Source organism: Dendrobates tinctorius, unplaced genomic scaffold (genome assembly GCF_039654945.1).
Source record: "Dendrobates tinctorius isolate UK_male_01 unplaced genomic scaffold, ASM3965494v1 ptg000011l, whole genome shotgun sequence".
NCBI classification, from domain to species: domain Eukaryota; kingdom Metazoa; phylum Chordata; class Amphibia; order Anura; family Dendrobatidae; genus Dendrobates; species Dendrobates tinctorius.
In genome coordinates this window covers 78,576,063-78,597,625 of record NW_027361679.1, presented here as the reverse complement: position 1 = coordinate 78,597,625, position 21,563 = coordinate 78,576,063, and the positions used below count along the sequence as shown (strand labels likewise).

Here is a 21,563-nt window from a genome sequence, read left to right as displayed (position 1 = left end):
TTAAAAAATGGATCCGGCGACTGATGCGCTGGATCCGTTTTTTTCTCATAGACTTGTATTAGCGGTGGATTGCGATGGATGGCAGCGCGTTTCATCCCTCGTTCGACAGATTCGTCGGAAATTCTTTGTCCGTTGGCCAGAGACAACAGACATAGGTACGTTTTTTGTCTACATCGAAAACGGATCCGTTGCTGCCTGATTTTTGCTAGAATGGAAACCTATGGGCGACAGATCTGTCGCTATCCGATAAATGACGGAATACGGCGACGGATTCCATTTTTTTTAACTGCGCATGCAGAGACACTGTGTGCCTGTATGGTGTGTACGGGCTATGTGTGTGTGCATGTATGGTGGGCCTGTGCGGGTCTGTGTGGGGGTATGCGGGGGTATGCAGGGCTGTGCGGGGGTATGTGGGGCTGTGCGGGGATATGCGAGGGTCTGTGTGGGGGTCTATGTGGGGGTATGCGGGTCTGTGCGGGGGTATGCGGGGTTATGGGGGTCTGTGCGGGGGTCTGTGGGGGGTAGTATGCGAGGATGTGCAGGGGTCTGTGCGGTGGTGTGCTGGGCTGATGCGACCGCTCTCTAGGGGCTCCAGTGTTACAATGACAGAGATAATCCTCCGCATTGTATCACTCCGCCACCGACAGGTAACCTGTCACTTTGCAGCACTACAGCATGAGAATTTTCTCACGTGGGACAATCTTTATTAATGGGATTACGTCAGACAGGGAGTATATTGTTGGTTTGTTTTATTATTTTTTTGCAGGTGATCGAAGGCTTCGACTGGATAGGCGTACAATAAAAATTTTGAAAAAATGTGTCGTGTTTTATTGATTAAAATTCTTTATTCTTATGTGTGTGTTTTTTTAACCGTTTATTAATATAAGATTAATAATGGATAGGCGTCTTATTGACGCCTCTCCATTATTAACCGGGCTTAATGTCACCTTACAATAGCAAGGTGACATTAACACCTTATTACCCCATATGCCACCTCTACACGGAGTGGGAAGAGAGGGGCTAAGTGCCAGAATTGGCGCATCTTAGAGATGTGCCATTTTTGGGGCGGCTGCGGGCTAGTATTTATAGCCGGGGGGGCCAACATTCATGGCCCCTTCCTAGGCTATGAATCTTAGCCCGCAGCTATCTGCGTAGCCTTTCTGGCTATAAAATATAGGGGGACGCAACATCATTTTTGTAGTGGTCCCCCTATTTTAACAGCCAGTAAGGGCTATGCAGACAGCTATGGGCTGATATTCATAGCCTGGGAAGGGGCCATGGGTATTACCCCCTTCCCAGGCTACAAATATTGGCCCCCGGCCGTCGGCTTTCCCCCTCTGGAGTAGAAAATTGCACGGGAGCCCACGCCATTTTCTTTCTGGTTTTTTTTTAAATAAAAACTATTGTTCATTAATAAACATTGGTCTTGCTATTATTTATCCATCTATATCTATCCATAGATATATCAAAAGATAGATACAGTGGGGAAAAAAAGTATTTAGTCAGTCAGCAATAGTGCAAGTTCCACCACTTAAAAAGATGAGAGGCGTCTGTAATTTACATCATAGGTAGACCTCAACTATGGGAGACAAACTGAGAAAAAAAAATCCAGAAAATCACATTGTCTGTTTTTTTTTCATTTTATTTGCATATTATGGTGGAAAATAAGTATTTGGTCAGAAACAAGCAATCAAGATTTCTGGCTCTCACAGACCTGTAACTTCTTCTTTAAGAGTCTCCTCTTTCCTCCACTCATTACCTGTAGTAATGGCACCTGTTTAAACTTTTATCAGTATAAAAAGACACCTGTGCACACCCTCAAACAGTCTAACTCCAAACTCCACTATGGTGAAGACCAAATAGCTGTCAAAGGACACCAGAAACAAAATTGTAGCCCTGCACCAGGCTGGGAAGACTGAATCTGCAATAGCCAACCAGCTTGGAGTGAAGAAATCAACTGTGGGAGCAATAATTAGAAAATGGAAGACATACAAGACCACTGATAATCTCCCTCGATCTGGTGCTCCACGCAAAATCCCACCCCGTGGGGTCAGAATGATCACAAGAACGGTGAGCAAAAATCCCAGAACCACGCGGGGGGACCTAGTGAATGAACTGCAGAGAGCTGGGACCAATGTAACAAGGCCTACCATAAGTAACACACTACGCCACCATGGACTCAGATCCTGCAGTGCCAGACGTGTCCCACTGCTTAAGCCTGTACATGTCCGGGCCCGTCTGAAGTTTGCTAGAGAGCATTTGGATGATCCAGAGGAGTTTTGGGAGAATGTCCTATGGTCTGATGAAACCAAATACTTTTTTTCCCCACTGTATATCTATAGATATATCTATGGATGTAACTATGGATATAGCTATGGATATATCTATGCAATCTGACAGGCAGTGTAGGAGGCTTGCCGGTGCCTGCTCTCAACAGGCGCTGACAAGCCACCTCACTGAAGGACCCTGCGGCCATCTTGGAGCCGGGGGTCTCCATGGAGACCCCCGGAACAATGCGATCGCATCGTTCTGGTGGGAGCACGCAGGGAGGGGGATTGTTCTCTATGCCGCTCTTACTGACAGCGATATCTGCTAGCACAGATCATGGGCATTGCTGCGGGGTGTCAGCTGTCTCATACAGCTGACACCCACACCCGATCACCGCGATGCTCAGCGTTATGCCGCAATGATCATGCTGCCATACTAATACTGCTGCGGGCAGAAATGCAGTTCCTGCAGAGCAGTACTAGTACAGTGAAGGTAGGGAAGGGATTAATGTTGATGATTATGGCTTACAGACAATGAAAACCCAAAAGTCATTATCTCAGTAAATTATAATAATTAACAAACAACACCTGCAAAGGCTTCCTAAGTGTTCAAAAGGTCCCTTAATCTGTTTCAGTAGGCTTAACAATCATGGGGAAGACTGCTGACTTGACAGATGTCCAGAAGGCAGTCATTGACACACTTCACAAGTATTGAAGAACTGAAATAAATTAACTTTTTGATGATATTCTAATTTTGTGAGAAGCACCTGTATATACATAGATATATAAATATAAGAGAGAGATATATAATGAGTTCTTTGTGTGTGTATACTTTATGGTACATTTTTTTTAATAAATAAATTCCTTTCAGAAAAAATAAAGGAGTGCGATCCCCTATGTCCTTCGAAAAGCCAACAATTCATCTGCAGCGTACTGTAAAATCACAGCGTGATCCGACAGAATAGAATAGATAGAATAGGTATATACACATAGAATAGATAGATAGAAAGATGCCAGTCACATACAGTACAGACCAAAAGTTTGGACACACCTTCTCATTCAAAGAGTTTTCTTTTATTTTCATGACTATGAAAATGGTAGATTCACTCTGAAGGCATCAAAACTATGAATTAACACATGTGGAATTATATAATTAACAAAAAATTGTGAAAACACTGAAAATATGTCTTATATTCTAGGTTCTTCAAAGTAGCCACCTTTTGCTTTGATTACCGCTTTGCACACTCTTGGCATTCTCTTGATGAGCTTCAAGAGGTTGTCACCGGAAATGGTCTTCCAACAGTCTTGAAGGAGTTCCCAGAGATGTTTAGCACTTGTTGGCCCTTTTGCCTTCACTCCGCGGTCCAGCTCACCCCAAACCATCTTGATTGGGTTCAGGTCTGGTGACTGTGGAGGCCAGGTCATCTGGCGTAGCACCCCTTCAATCTCCTTCTTGGTCAAATAGCCCTTACACAGCCTGGAGGTGTGTTTGGGGTCATTGTCCTGTTGAAAAATAAATGATGGTCCAACTAAACGCAAACCGGATGGAATAGCATGCCGCTGCAAGATGCTGTGGTAGCCATGCTGATTCATCAAGCCTTCAATTTTGAATAAATCTCCAACAGTGTCACCAGCAAAGCACCCCCACACCATCACACCTCCTCCTCCATGCTTCACGGTGGGAACCAGGCATGTAGAGGCCATCCGTTCACCTTTTCTGCGTCGCACAAAGACACGGTGGTTGGAACCAAAGCTCTCAAATTTGGACTCATCAGACCAAAGCACAGATTTCCACTGGTCTAAGGTCCATTCCTTGTGTTCTTTAGTCTAAACAAGTCTTTTCTGCTTGTTGCCTGTCCTTAACAGTGGTTTCCTAGCAGCTATTTTACCATGAAGGCCTGCTGCACAAAGTCCACTCTTAACAGTTGTTGTAGAGATGTGTCTGCTGCTAGAACTCTGTGTGGCATTGACCTGGTCTCTAATCTGAGCTGCTGTTAACCTGCGATTTCTGAGGCTGGTGACTCGGATGAACTTATCCTCCGCAGCAGAGGTGACTCTTGGTCTTCCTTTCCTGGGCTGGTCCTCATGTGAGCCAGTTTCTTTGTAGTGCTTGATGGTTTTTGCCACTGCACTTGGGGACACTTTCAAAGTTTTCCCAATTTTACGGACAGACTGACCTTCATTTCTTAAAGTAATGATGGCCACTCGTTTTTCTTTACTTAGCTGCTTTTTTCTTGCCATAATACAAATTCTAACAGTGTATTCAGTAGGACTATCAGTTGTGTATCCACCAGACTTCTGCACAACACAACTGATGGTCCCAACCCCATTTATAAGGCAAGAAATCCCACTTATTAAACCTGACAGGGCACACCTGTGAAGTGAAAACCATTTCCGGTGACTACCTCTTGAAGCTCATCAAGAGAATACCAAGAGTGTGCAAAGCAGTAATCAAAGCAAAAGGTGGCTAATTTGAAGAACCTAGAATATAAGACATATTTTCAGCTGTTTCACCCTTTTTTGTTAGTTATATAATTCCACGTGTTTTATTTAATAGTTTTGATGCCTTCAGAGTGAATCTACAATTTTCATAGTCATGAAAATAAAGAAAACTCTTTGAATGAGAAGGTGTGTCCAAACTTTTGGTCTGTACTATATATAATTAGTACAGTGCTTGTATTCTGTCCCCGGGGCCTGTGGTTGCAAATATGGCTCTGTGAGATGCTGGATCTCTTCACCTTACTTACAATTGGCGACAGTCGCAGATAGCTTAACTCAGCTGCTGACACACATGTTATGAAGAATCTAGAAGATACTTTGATTTCCTTAAGAATTCTTGCTGAATGCATACAAACAGCAGCAGGTAAAAAAGACTTTCTTCAGACAAGCTGAAAGCACATGTGCCTCTAATGAAGCCAAGATGGAGACTTACACACAGGGAGAAGAAGGAAGTGACATCACACCCAGAAGAGGGAGACAGAAGGGACAAACTTGATGAAAAGGGAGGATTTCAGCTATGCAAAACACAGGAACACATAGCAACAATAAACAATATGAGAGACTGCAATACAGCATGTAAAATGTACAGGACAGTATGTAAAATGTCTCATTCATGAGCCATAACAGCTTGTGTAACATACATTTTTACATACTAAATTATTTAAAAAAAAAAAGATGGCATGAGATCCCCTGATATTTTATTAACCAGCAGAGGGAAAGCGGAGAGCTGGGGGGAGATGTTTATAGGTTGGGAAGAGGGTAATATCCATGGAGCTTCCCAGACTATTAATATCAGCTCACAGCTGTATACTTAGCCTTTCCTATTATTAAAACAGGTCTCAGCCGCACCCAAAAAGTCGCATTCATAAGAGGCGCCAATTCTGGCAATGTCAGTATTCCGTGTTTTTTCTAAATGACTTTGCCCTTTGTCAAGATGGAGGTTGCTGTTTCTCTGTGCCCTACTTCCTGTTCATTTGTATTAAATCCGGTCAAGGTGCTGCCTTCCTTGCTGGAGTATTTTGCTTCTGCTTCCATCAGCTGTGCTGTTTGTTTTCCTCAGGGTGTTTCCACTGTGCTCGGGACATTCTCTGTTCTCTGCTTTGGAAAGCTGCACTCATCTGCACTCATCATGCTATCATTAGTCTGTGGACTTTGGAACTTAACCCTCGGTAAGAACTGTGTTTCAGAACTGTGTGTCGCCTCAATCCTTCACTCTCCTCGGTGAGAGCTGTGGGAACTATCATCGACCTGATACTTTGATGTGAATTTGTTTCTGGACTCATTTGTGTTCACGTCGCTTCTGGGACCAACTAGTGAATCAGCTTTTGGACCTTCTTGTGTTTTGCTGCGTTTGGGATCAACTTGTGAACTTGTTCTGGACTTCCCTGCGCTTCCTACATATCTGGATTTGACTCTCTCTGCACCATTAGTGTGAACTGTGCCACGTCTTCAGAGTGTCACACTCACCTTTTGATCACTTTTTTGTAAGGACTCTGTTTTGGGAACTCTGCCGACTTAGTTGAGGACTGTTCTCATTGCGTGTTATCAGTATATCGTTTGGGGTGTTATCACTGTGTAAAAATACACTGTTTGCACAAAGTAACCTGTCTGTCTGTTCATTGCTCCACGCTATCAGAATCCTCGAGTTCCTTCAATAGTATTACAGGCACTTAGCCTCACTTTTCCCACTTGCCCTGGTGCGGTGGCAAGTGGGGTGAGAGTTGGGGGGTTGATATCACCTTTGTATTATCAGGTGACATCAAGCCCAGAGGTTAGTAATGGAAAGATGTCTATAAGACTCCCCCATTACTAACCCCATAGAGATATTGTATGAAACACATGTACAGTAAGGTTGACAAGTACTGTACTGATTATATGTGTACCTGACATCTTTCTATCTATCCCATCTGTATATACAGTATCTATTCTGTCTATTCTATTCTATCGGGCAGGGCTGACATCACAATGCGGGCAAGTACCGGGGCCCTGAGAAAGCAGGGGGGGCCCACTCACCATCGGGGACACCAGCACACTATCAGGCTGTGAGTCAGGGGAACCCAGTGCAAGCACCCGCAAGTTGGCCCTCCACCCCGTTTGCTCAAGGCTCTGGGAATTGCTATACTTACCTCTCCCTGTTCCTACACAGCTCTGGTGGTGTTCCGCATTTTATGACTCTGTGACATCTCAGGGCAGAGGACACAATGACGTCACTACAGTGTGCCTTTTGTTCTGAGCAGTCTTAGTGCAGATAGCTGGAAGACAGCGATGCTGAAGAGTCCGGACCTGCAGCCAGAAAATATACCGCATTGAGGCTGGTTTCACATTAGCGTTTGGAGGCACAGCGGATGCTTGCCGCGAAGCTCCGCCCCCTGCCGCGCTTCCTCCGGCCAGCTCCCCCTATGGGCGCATGCCGCTGCATGCGGCCTGCGTACCCTATCTTTAGCATTGGGTACGCAGGCCATGCGCAGGTATGCTTTTGCCGCCGCATGCGTCCTTTTGACGGTGCGGCGACCTGTGCCAAACGCAACATGATGCATTTTGGTGCGATCGCTGCACCATCAAAAGGACACATGCGGCGGCAAAAGCATACATGCAGACGGCCTGCATACCCAATGCTAAAGATAGGGTACGCAGGCCGAATGCAGTGGCATGTACCCATAGGCGGAGCTGACTGGTGGAGGCACAGCAGGGGGAGGAGCTTCACAGCGAGTGTCCGCTGCACCTCCAAACGCTAATGTGAAGCTAGCCTTACACTATATGTGAACAAAGTTTAAATTTCAAAAAGCATGATTCCATAAAATTTCTGCCCTCGGTGCGTCTAAAGATGCTGATGAATTCTGCGTTTTTGGTTCTCTATAGGCTTCTTCTGAAAAAAACGTAATTGCATTTTTCAGAGCAGATTATAGCTTTTCTTTACTATTAAAAAACGTTAAAAACTCTGCTTCATATCTGCCATAAAATTGCATCAAATAAGGGGCAAAAGGCATATAGGAAACTCAGCAAATAAGCAATAAGAAGATTGTTATTGCATTGTGTGGTGTGGACACCTGCAGAACAGAAACAAAGCAAGAGAAAGAATGCAGCATTTACGCTACGTGTTTACATGACCTCAGCATTACAGTTTTATTACATTTTTGTATGGGTTTAATAGAGAAAATCTATCAATCCTGACATTTTTTACACCATTTCCAGATTCCTGTAAATAATCTGATCTTTATGCTTACAGGGACACCAAATATGTCCGTGTTATTTGCTGATTTGTTTGTTCTTATTATTTTTAGTATATTCATAAGAACAAAAACAATCTTTTTCGTCACCATTAGTATTCAGGGAACATAGAAATACATTGCTATTCACAATGTGTCTCTATGGACATGTATAATCTGCTTCTGGGATTATTGCTTGCAATACTGGTCAAGATTACCAAATTCTCCTAGATTTGTCATTTGTTAGAGCTAGAGCTTGCAAACAGTGGGATGCAAGTTGAGTTCTCAGGAGACCTGATCACATGATGGAGAAAAATGAATAAAATAGTTTAATTTATGCACTGAGCAGAGAGAAGCAAACCCGTCCACCAAGGAGGAGAGAAGAGTGATGAAGACATTGGAGAGAGGTGATGATCAGAAGCCGGGACAAAGTTCGAATGTAGTGGGATGGCTGGGAGCTATGCCTCTGGTCTGAACCACACTTTCTCTGATGCTAGAAGAAGAGGTATTTGTACCTCCACAGCATTGGAAGAGTGTAGGGACACGAAAACTACCTACATGCAGCAATCCAGTCAGTTTCAGGGTAGCGGCTTCAAGTACTATAGCAAAGAGCTTGCAAGCACACCTACTTGCCCAGGAAACCTCCAACCACTGATGGACTGCAGATGTGACTAATAACTGAGCAATCAACAGTAAACAAAAGAATTTAAAATCTCTATGTACAAAGAGGAATTTTAATTAGAGGTACATTGCAAAGTTGCTTGTTTTTACAAACACGTTACAATTTTACTTATTTATGTGATAAGAAAACTTTTTTAACCCCTTCCTGGCTAGGCAATTTTCCATTTTTGCCCTTTTCTTTTTTTTCTTCCCCTTCTTCCAAGAGCTATAACTTTTTTTTATTGCTCCTTCCATAGCCATTTGAGGGCATGCTTTTTGTGGAAAGAGTGATACTTTTTAATGACACTAATTTTATTATGTCATACACTGGAAAGTGGGAAAAATATTCCAAGTGTGTTGAAATAGCCAAAAAAAGTGCAATTTTTTTTCCTTCCATGTTCACTATACAGTAAAACGTACTTCTCCAGGTCAGTATGATTACGCTGAAAACAAACATGTAAACTGCTTTTTTATTTCAGAGGTCAAAAAATTTTGGAAATTTTCCAAGATCTGTAACATTTTCAGTTTTTGGTCGATGGGGATGTATGAGGGCTTATTTTTTGGGTAGATATGATGTTTTGATTGCCTCTTATTGGATTTTATTGCTATTTTACAGTGGCCAAAATACCATAATCCTGACATTTCAATTTTTTTCTTCATTACACCATTTACAAATCAGTTTATCTTATTTTATATTTTGATGGACTGGACTTTTACTAACACAGCGATACCAAATATGTGCATTTTTTTAATTCTTTATTTTTAATAGAAGAAAAAGCAGGGGAGATTTGAACTTTTATATTTTTCATATTTTGCAAATCTCTTTTTCACTTTCTACTGTATTTGTTAGTCTTCTTACTTATGCAAATTGCCTCTTCAGAGAGGAAGAGGACTAGAACTCTAGTGCCACCTATTGGAAGTAGCAATCCTAAAATTCAATGTCGACCCTTTAACGAGTCTTGCTACATGACTTAGGATAAAAGCCAAGCCAGAATCTCAATTTGCAGACACTGTGTTTCGGGGTAGTGCCCCTCGTCAGTGCAAAGTGTGAGATCTGGTTTGGCTGTGAGAGAGGCGTCTGACCGATATCCAAGAAGTATCATTTCTCCTTGCAGAGAATGACTTGCTAATTTGAACCTGTGACATCCGTTCACTTGTATTATAGACAGCAATATGGCAGAACTGCTGTGTATAGTGAAAATCACAGTGTACTATGAACACCAGCTACAGACTGGCCTTCACATAAGTACCATCATGACAGGCACAGGGGTCTACAGCAGACCCCTGGCTGTCATGATATCCCATAGGTGCCTCGGGATCATGACAAAAGGCACACCGTAGAATGACACACACCTGTGATATCCTTTTCAATGCACTCCCTCGCTGGCTATGAGAAGTGACACGTTGGCAACAGAGCGCACTGTCAGTGCACATTGTAAGGAAATAACCTGGAGAGCAGGAAAAGTAGAGACCAGGTCCGCCCCCGAAACAGATGGCAGTTTCTCTGTGCTCCCTGAGTTCTCTCCTGACAACAACCACTGATGGTGCACACTCTACCGGCTTGTCACTTCACCAGAGCCAGTAAAAAAGCACACTGTCACTGTGCATTGAAAAGGATATCACACGGATACAAGGGAACTTGTACTGAGCATAAATTTGAACTGAGAACTGATGCGTGCTCAGCACAGCAGGGACTAGCCAAGCCCCTGGAATGGACGTCACTGATGAGTCCATCTTAAAGATACATTGGGCTTCCTTTTGTAATATTTTGTTTATCACAATCACCATTCCTGACTGATGATCTTATCACTTCAATGTCACAAAAAGAGATATCCCGTATACTATCCCGATGAACCGAATGTACCATAAATATCTGGATAGAAGAGTATCTATTATGCAAAATGTTTTCTATATGTTCACCTATCCTCTCCTTCACCTTACGCTTTGTTTTTCCAATATGGTTCAATAGACAGGTACAGGTACAAATATTGCAGGGTCTGATTACCAGAGGCAGTATAATTTACTGCTTTTAATAAACTTTAAAGCAAGCAGCAAATTATATGGCTTGGATTAGTTGCTACAGGTACAATACATACAATACATGGTTACAATAAGCCCTGTCATAACATACAGTATATATTAGCAGTAGCAGCTAGTCAACAAACCTAATTCTGCTTACTATTAAGTTATAAAATTAATATGAAACTACCGTATATACTCATGTATAAATTAGATACAAATACCCCAAACACAGGAAAAAATAATAAAGGGCTAAACTCACTGAACTATACAAAATAAATAGAATCTCGTGCAAAAGCTATTAAGCACAACAAGAGATAAGAATAGAGTTTTTTAAAGCTCAAATACAATTTATTGGAAAGATAATAAACAGAGCATGAATGCTAATAGGTTACAGCAGACATAAACACAAAGTAATAGTGCAGCACCTTAGAAAATGTTACACAATGTAAATAAATATATGCAGCATGAACAGTTAATTAACAGATATAGACCACAAAAGGAAGCAGCCCCCCAGTTAAGGTAATATATATTCCCAAAATAAAGGGTGTTACATACAATACAGACCAAGGTGGGATACTTTCTATAAAGTGCAAAAGTGCTTCTGTGCTAATAAGCCCAAAGGGCATTAAATGTAAACAAATACAATAACAACTGCCCATGCGCAATACACAACTGAATATAAGGGCTGTGTGAAAGAGTAACACTTACATGTGATGTGAATGCTGCTGTCAAACCTGCCGCCCCTACGCGCGTTACGCCGCAGCTTCCTCAGGAAGCCTTGGTCTGTATTGTATGTAACACCCTTTATTTTGGGAATATATATTACCTTAACTGGGGGGCTGCTTCCTTTTGTGGTCTATATCTGTTAATTAACTGTTCATGCTGCATATATTTATTTACATTGTGTAACATTTTCTAAGGTGCTGCACTATTACTTTGTGTTTATGTCTGCTGTAACCTATTAGCATTCATGCTGTTTATTATCTTTCCAATAAATTGCATTTGAGCTTTAAAAAACTCTATTCTTATCTCTTGTTGTGCTTAATAGCTTTTGCACGAGATTCTATTTATTTTGTATACTCATGTATAAGTCAAGTTTCTCAGCCCCTTTTTTTTTGGCTGAAAAAGACCCCCCTTGGCTTATACACTAGTCCCAGTGCGAAGGTCCCCGGTGTCTCAAGAACATGTCCGTGCTCCCCTGCAGCCTCGGTAAGTGTTCCGGTTGCTGCTGACAGGGTCAGCAGTCAGCATTGGCAACAGGGCAAGTGCCGCTGTCCTGAGCAGGCGGGGACATCGGCGCGCTATGGGGGCCAGGTGCCTGTGTCGCATCTTGCTCAGACCCCCGGCACTTGCGATACTCACCTGTCCCCGTACCTCCGCTGCACTGTGTCTTTCGTATCCTCTGACTATGACATTCAGGTCAGAGGGCGTGATGATGTGATTAGTGTGCGCCCTCTGCCTGAAAAGTCACTGCAGAGAGCCGGTGATGCTGAGGAACAGCAGCCAGCGACGAGAGGTATGTCATTTTTTTATTGCAGCAGCAAGATACGATATATGAGCAGAATAAACTGCATTTGAGCACTATATGGGCATCTTATGGGGCCCATCATCATCTTTATAGAGCATTATATGGGGTGTATTTTTGTATGGAGCATCTTATGGGGCCATCATCATCTTTATAGAGCATTATATGGGGCATATTTTTATATGGGGCATATTTTTGTATGGAGCATTTTATGGGGCCGTCATTATCTTTATAGAGTACTAGCTGAAGAGCCCGGCGCTGCCCGGGCATAGTAACTAACTGTGGTTAGTTAAAACAAATTATAATTATCCTCCATCCCATAGTCCCGTGCCCATATAACCATCATACATATCCACCATCCCATAGGCCCGTGTCCATATACCCATCATACATATCCTCCATCCCATAGTCGAGTGCCCATATACCCATCACACATCCTTCATCCCATAGTCCCATGCCCATATACCCATCATACATATTCTCCATCCCATAGTCCCATGCCCATATACCCATCATACATATTCACCTTCCCATAGTCCCGTGCCCATATACCCATCATAAATATCCTCCATCCCATAGTCGAGTGCCCATATACCCATCACACATCCTTCATCTCATAGTCCCATGCCCATATTCCAATCATACATATCCTCCATTCCATAGTCCCGTGCCCATATACCCATCATACATATCCGCCATCCCATAGTCCCGTGCCCATATACCCGTCATATAAATCCTCCATCCCATAGTCCCATGCCCATATACCCATCACACATCCTTCATCTCATAGTCCCATGCCCATATTCCCATCATACATATCCTCCATCTCATAGTCCCGTGCCCATATACCCATCATACATATCCATCATCCCATAGGCCTGTGCCCATATACCCATCATACATATCCTCCATCCCATAGTCGAGTGCCCATATACCCATCACACATCCTCCATCCCATAGTCCCGTGCCCATATACCCATCATACATATTTGCCATCCCATAGTCGAGTGCCCATATACCCATCACACATCCTCCATCCCATAGTCCCGTGCCCATATACCCATCATACATATTCACCATCCCACAGTCGAGTGCCCATATACCCATCACACATCCTCCATCCCATAGTCCCGTGCCCATATACCCATCATACGTATCCTCCATCCCATAGTCCAGTGCCCATATACCCATCACACATCCTCCATCCCATAGTCCCATGCCCATATACCCATCACACATCCTCCATCCCATAGTCCCGTGCCCATATACCCATCATACATATTCACCATCCCATAGTCGAGTGCCCATATACCCAACACACATCCTTCATCTCATAGTCCCATGCCCATATACCCATCATACATATCCTCCATCCCATAGTCCCGTGCCCATATACCCATCATACATATCCGCCATCCCATAGTCCCGTGCCCATATACCCATCATACATATCCTCCATCCCATAGTCCAGTGCCCATATACCCATCACACATCCTCCATCCCATAGTCCCGTGCCCATATACCCGTCATACATATCTTCCATCCCATAGTCCAGTGCCCATATACCCATCACACATCCTCCATCCCATGGTCAACCATTATGACATCATAATGAGCGGCGGGACATGCAACCCATGATGACATTAGCGTCGCCATGGCAACCATTATGACATCATAATGAGGGGCGGTGCTTGATACACACACACTTTTTCCCCATTATGTAGATAGGGGTAAAATTGTTTGGTGAATTGGAACGCGCGGGGTTAAAATTTCGCCTCACAACATAGCCTAGGACACTCTCGGGGTCCAGACGTGTGACTGTGCCAAATTTTGTGGCTATAGCTGCGACGGTGCGGATGCCAATCCCGGACATACACACACACATACACACATACACACACATACACACAGATACATACATACACACACTTGAGCTTTATATATTAGACTAACTGTGGTTAGTTATAACAAATTATAATTATCCTCCATCCCATAGTCCCGTGCCCATATACCCATCATACATATCCACCATCCCATAGGCCTGTGCCCATATACCCATCATACATATCCTCCATCCCATAGTCGAGTGCCCATATACCCATCACACATCCTTCATCCCATAGTACCATGCCCATATACCCATCATACATATTCTCCATCCCATAGTCCCATGCCCATATACCCATCATACATATTCGCAATCCCATAGTCGAGTGCCCATATGTCCATCACACATCCTTCATCTCATAGTCCCATGCCCATATACCCATCATACATATCCTCCATCCCATAGTCCCGTGCCCATATACCCATCACACATCCTTCATCTCATAGTCCCATGCCCATATTCCCATCATACATATCCTCCATCTCATAGTCCCGTGCCCGTATACCCATCATACATATCCACCATCCCATAGGCCCGTGCCCATATACCCATCATACATATCCTCCATCCCATAGTCGAGTGCCCATATACCCATCACACATTCTCCATCCCATAGTCTCATGCCCATATACCCATCATACATATTCTCCATCCCATAGTCCCATGCCCATATACCCATCATACATATTCGCCATCCCTTAGTCCCGTGCCCATATACCCATCATACATATCCTCCATCCCATAGTCGAGTGCCCATATACCCATCACACATCCTTCATCTCATAGTCCCATGCCCATATTCCAATCATACATATCCTCCATTCCATAGTCCCGTGCCCATATACCCATTATACATATCCGCCATCCCATAGTCCCGTGCCCATATACCCATCATATATATCCTCCATCCCATAGTCCCGTGCCCATATACCCATCACACATCCTTCATCTCATAGTCCCATGCCCATATTCCCATCATACATATCTTCCATCTCATAGTCCCGTGCCCATATACCCATCATACATATCCATCATCCCATAGGCCTGTGCCCATATACCCATCATACATATCCTCCATCCCATAGTCGAGTGCTCATATACCCATCACACATCCTCCATCCCATAGTCCCATGCCCATATACCCATCACACATCCTCCATCCCATAGGCCCGTGCCCATATACCCATCATACATATTCACCATCCCATAGTCGAGTGCCCATATACCCAACACACATCCTTCATCTCATAGTCCCATGCCCATATACCCATCATACATATCCTCCATCCCATAGTCCCGTGCCCATATACCCATCATACTTATCCGCCATCCCATAGTCCCGTGCTCATATACCCGTCATACATATCTTCCATCCCATAGTCCAGTGCCCATATACCCATCATAATGAGCGGCGGGACTTGCAACCCATGATGACATCAGCGTCGCCATGGCAACCATTATGACATCATAATGAGGGGCGGTGCTTGATACACACACACTTTTTCCCCATTATGTAGATAGGGGCAAAATTGTTTGGTGAATTGGAACGCGCGGGGTTAAAATTTCGCCTCACAACATAGCCTAGGACACTCTCGGGGTCCAGATGTGTGACTGTGCCAAATTTTGTGGCTATAGCTGCGACGGTGCGGATGCCAATCCCGGACATACACACATACATACATACACACACTTGAGCTTTATATATTAGACTAGCTGAAGAGCCCGGCGCTGCCCGGGCATAGTAACTAACTGTGGTTAGTTATAACAAATTATAATTATCATCCATCCCATAGTCCCGTGCCCATATACCCATCATACATATCCACCATCCCATAGGCCCGTGCCCATATACCCATCATACATATCCTCCATCCCATAGTCGAGTGCCCATATACCCATCACACATCCTCCATCCCATAGTACCATGCCCATTTACCCATCATACATATTCTCCATCCCATAGTCCCATGCCCATATACCCATCATACATATTCGCCATCCCATAGTCGAGTGCCCATATGCCCATCACACATCCTTCATCTCATAGTCCCGTGCCCATATACCCATCATACATATCCTCCATCCCATAGTCCCGTGCCCATATACCCATCACACATCCTTCATCTCATAGTCCCATGCCCATATTCCCATCATACATATCTATCATCCCATAGGCTCGTGCCCATATACCCATCATACATATCCTCCATCCCATAGTCGAGTGCCCATATACCCATCACACATCCTCCATCCCATAGTCCCATGTCCATATACCCATGACACATCCTCCATCCCATAGTCCCGTGCCCATATACCCATCATACATATTTGCCATCCCATAGTCGAGTGCCCATATACCCATCATACGTATCCTCCATCCCATAGTCCAGTGCCCATATACCCATCACACATCCTCCATCTCATAGTCCCATGCCCATATACCCATCACACATCCTCCATCTCATAGTCCCGTGCCCATATACCCATCATACATATTCACCATCCCATAGTCGAGTGCCCATATACCCATCACACATCCTTCATCTTATAGTCCCATGCCCATATACCCATCATACATACTGTATACTCCATCCCATAGTCCCGTGCCCATATACCCATCATACATATCCGCCATCCCATAGTCCCGTGCCCATATACCCGTCATACATATCCTCCATCCCATAGTCCAGTGCCCATATACCCATCACACATCCTCCATCCCATAGTCCCGTGCCCATATACCAGTCATACATATCCTCCATCCCATAGTCCAGTGCCCATATACCCATCACACATCCTCCATCCCATAGTCCTGTGCCCATATATCCGTCATACATATCCTCCATCCCATAGTCCAGTGCCCATATACCCATCACACATCCTCCATCCCATGGTCAACCATTATGACATCATAATGAGCGGCCGGACTTGCAACCCATGATGACATCAGCGTCGCCATGGCAACCATTATGACATCATAATGAGGGGCAGTGCTTGATACACACACACTTTTTCCCCATTATGTAGATGGGGCAAAATTGTTTGGTGAATTGGAACGCACGGGGTTAAAATTTCGCCTCACAACATAGCCTAGGACACTCTCAGGGTCCAGACGTATGACTGTGCCAAATTTTGTGGCTATAGCTGCGACGGTGCGGATGCCAATCCCGGACATACACACACACATACACATATACATACATACACACACTTGAGCTTTATATATTAGACTAGCTGAAGAGCCTGGCGCTGCCCGGGCATAGTAACTAACTGTGGTTAGTTATAACAAATTATAATTATCCTCCATCCCATAGTCCCATGCCCATATACCCATCATACATATCCTCCATCCCATAGTCGAGTGCCCATATACCCATCGCACATCCTCCATCCCATAGTACCATGCCCATATACCCATCATACATATTCTCCATCCCACAGTCCCAAGCCCATATACCCATCATACATATTCGCCATCCCATAGTCGAGTGCCCATATGCCCATCGCACATCCTCCATCCCATAGTACCATGCCCATATACCCATCATATATATCCTCCATCCCATAGTCCCATGCCCATATACCCATCACACATATCCGCCATCCCATAGTCCCGTGCCCATATACCCGTCATACGTATCCTCCATCCCATAGTCCAGTGCCCATATACCCATCACACATCCTCCATCCCATAGTCAACCATTATGACATCATAATGAGCGGCGGGGCTTGCAACCTATGATGACATCAGCGTCACCATGGCAACCATTATGACATCATAATGAGGGGCGGTGCTTGATATGCACACACTTTTTCCCCATTATGTAGATAGGGGCAAAATTGTTTGGTGAATTGGAATGCGCGGGGTTAAAATTTCGCCTCACAATATAGCTTAGGACACTCTCGGGGTCCAGAAGTGTGACTGTGCCAAATTTTATGGCTGTAGCTGCGACGGTGTGGATGCCAATCCCGGACATACACACACACATACATACATACATACATACACACACTTGAGCTTTATATATATTAAATTTTACAGTGCGTATTTTTGTATGGAGCATCGTTTGGGGCCATCATCATTTTTATAGACCATTATTTGGGGAGTATTTTTGCTTAGAGCATCTTATAGAGCCATCATCAACTTTATGGGGCATTATATGGGGCATATTTTTATATGGGGCATCTTATGGGGCCATCACCAACTTTATGCAGCATTACATGGGGCATATTTTTGTATGGAGCAGCTTATGGGGCCATCATCATCTTTATAGAGCATTATATGGGGCATATTTTTATATGGGGCATATTTTTGTATGGAGCATCTTATGGGGCCCATCATCAACTTTATGGAGCATTATATGGGTCATATTTTGTATGGAACATCTTATTGGGCCCATGTCACAATTGATGTAATTTTATTGGTACCTATTTTTATTTTTGAAATTTACCAGTAGCTGCTGCATTTCCCACCCTAGCCTCGAGTCAATGTTTTCCCAGTTTTTTGTGGTAAAGTTAGGTGCCTCAGCTTATACTCGGGTCGGCTTATACTTGAGTATATACGGTATAATAATAAAATAAGCAGAATTACATTCGCCCTGCTGGTTTAGCCCTCCGCACCAGTCACAGTCCCTATATTGCTCATCATACACTCTAAACTTTTTCAAGAATGTACTGTTCGCCCCATACTCCAATCACAAGGACAGATCATTTAAGGATTAGACTGTTGGAACACATGGTAGATTAGAGTATAACCTTTGAAAATAATCCATTTTGGCCCACTTTACACACTTTTATTATAGAAGCACATCCTAGTGTGCAGTGATAATTTGTGTTCTCTTATTCTCCCCAACACAAAAAATCAACAATTTAATTAACTTGTTTCAATGAGATGATTAAGTTATATCACTCGTATGTGATCAGTTTCATAAATATGTAATTAGAAGCCATTGGAAGCATTTCTTCAATTTATAATAAAACAGGACAAGTAATACTAACATTTCTATTCGCAGCTATTTGAGACTGGAGCTTGACACACTCCTTTTCCAATTCCTTGGATGTAACTTTGGCTTGATGGAGTCCAGAATGAAGTGATACAATCTGTAGTTCCAGGATATCTCTTTCTCGCTGTGCATTGCTGCACTTGGCCTCCATTAATTCTGCGTGTTGTTTCAGTCCTTCATGTAGCTCTAGTTCCTGTAATCAGATTGTAGGAGGACTATAGTGTTTAATAGTCTACTAAAACACACAAATAACTGTTTACAAAAAAATTATTTCATGTTTGGTTTATGTAAATATTATTAAAACAATAAATGTTCCTTAAGAGGGTTGTCCATTTCTGAATAACCCAAGTTTAATCAATTAACTCCATATAACATAAAAACAGTGGACACTCAACTACTGCAGAAACATCATTCAAGCAATGTCGGTGCCACTGTTCCCGTAGTATGACGTGACTTGTTCTGTCACATACAGGCTGCAGCCATATACTGGCATGGGACACAATGATGTATACCAGCAGAGCATTAGCTGCCTGACTGCATTGTGACAACTGTAGTTTGGTGGCAGAAGAATAATCCAGTGGGGTTGCTTTTTAAGGGTTGTCCTAGTCCTAATTAATTCCAGAGAAGGGAAAATTTAAGACTAATACCAAGACATTTCTGACAACTGTATGCATCCAACTTTGTAAGAACAGTTTGAAGAAAGCCCTTTACAGTTCCAGCATGACTGTGTCCCAGTGAAAAAAGCAAGGACCATAAAGGCAAGGTGGGGCAAGTTTGCTGTGAAAGAACTTGATCAGCCACATAGAACTCTGACCTCAACCCTATCGAACATCCTTAGGGTTCACTAATCTGGATGAATAGACAAAAATTCCCACAGACACTCCAATATATTGTAGAAAGCTTTCCCAGAAGAGTGGAAGCAGGTTTAGCTGCAACGAGGGATCAACTCTACATTAATGTCTATGGATTTAGAACTACAGTTGTGGCCAAAAGTATTGACACCCCTGCAATTCTGTCAGATAATACTCAGTTTCTTCCTGAAAATGATTGCAAACACAAATTCTTTGGTATTATTATCTTCATTTCATTTGTCTTTAATGAAAAAACACAAAAAAAATTGTCCTAAAGCCAAATTGGATATAATTCCACACCAAACATAAAAAAGAGGGTGGACAAAAGTATTGGCACTGGTCGAAAAATCATGTGATGTTTCTCTAATTTGTGTAATTAACAGCACCCGTAACTTACCTGTGGCACCTAACAGGTGTTGGCAATAACAGGTGTTGGCAATAACTAAATTACACTTGCAGCCAGTTGACATGGATTAAAGTTGACTCAACCTCTGTCCTGTGTCCTTTTGTGTACCACATTGAGCATGGAGAAAAGAAAGAAGACCAAAGAACTGTCTGAGGACTTGAGAAACCAAATTGTGAGGAAGCATGAGCAATCTCAAGGCTACAAGTCCATCTCCAAAGACCAGAATGTTCCTGTGTCTACCGTGCGCAGTGTCATCAAGAAGTTTAAAGCCCATGGCTCTGTGGCTAACCTCCCTAGATGTGGACGGAAAAGAAAAATTGACAAGAGATTTCAACGCAAGATTGTGCGGATGTTGGATAAAGAACCTCGACTAACATCCAAACAAGTTCAAGCTGCCCTGCAGTCCGAGGGTACAACAGTGTCAACCCATACTATCCGTCGGCGTCTGAATGAAAAGGGACTGTATGGTAGGAGACCCAGGAAGACCCCACTTCTTACCCCGAGACATAAAAAAGCCAGGCTGGAGTTTGCCAAAACTTACCTGAAAAAGCCTAAAACGTTTTGGAAGAATGTTCTCTCGTCAGATGAGACAAAAGTAGAGCTTTTTGGGCAAAGGCATAAACATAGAGTTTACAGGAGAAAAAAAGAGGCATTCAAAGAAAAGAACACGGTCCCTACAGTCAAACATGGCGGAGGTTCCCTGATGTTTTGGAGTTGCTTTGCTGCCTCTGGCCCTGGACTGCTTGACCGTGTGCATGGCATTATGAAGTCTGAAGACTACCAACAAATTTTGCAGCATAATGTAGGGCCCAGTGTGAGAAAGCTGGGTCTCCCTCAGAGGTCATAGGTCTTCCAGCAGGACAATGACCCAAAACACACTTCAAAAAGCACTAGAAAATGGTTTGAGAGAAAGCACTGGAGACGTCTAAGGTGGCCAGCAATAAGTCCAGACCTGAATCCCATAGAACACCTGTGGAGAGATCTAAAAATGGCAGTTTGATGAAGGCACCCTTCAAATATCAGGGACCTGGAGCAGTTTGCCAAAGAAAAATGGTCTAAAATTCCAGCAGAGCATTGTAAGAAACTCATTGATGGTTACCGGAAGCGGTTGGTCGCAGTTGTTTTGGCTAAAGGTTTTGCAACCAAGTATTAGGCTGAGGGTGCCAATACTTTTGTCTGGCCCATTTTTGGAGTTTTGTGTGAAATGATCAATGTTTTGCTTCATTCTCTTTTGTG

The 21,563-nt window shown here is 43.4% G+C and overlaps 1 protein-coding gene across 1 annotated transcript in view; it reads right to left on the bottom strand.

Annotated features, from left to right (window-relative positions):
- The window catches only part of LOC141048148 (uncharacterized), a 217,609-nt gene that overhangs the window by 143,595 nt on the left and 52,451 nt on the right, over positions 1-21,563 (bottom strand). Inside the window, exon 6 of the mRNA XM_073543592.1 lies at positions 19,066-19,263. Coding sequence (XP_073399693.1) covers positions 19,066-19,263 — 198 coding nt within the window. The remainder of the gene's footprint in view (positions 1-19,065; positions 19,264-21,563) is intronic.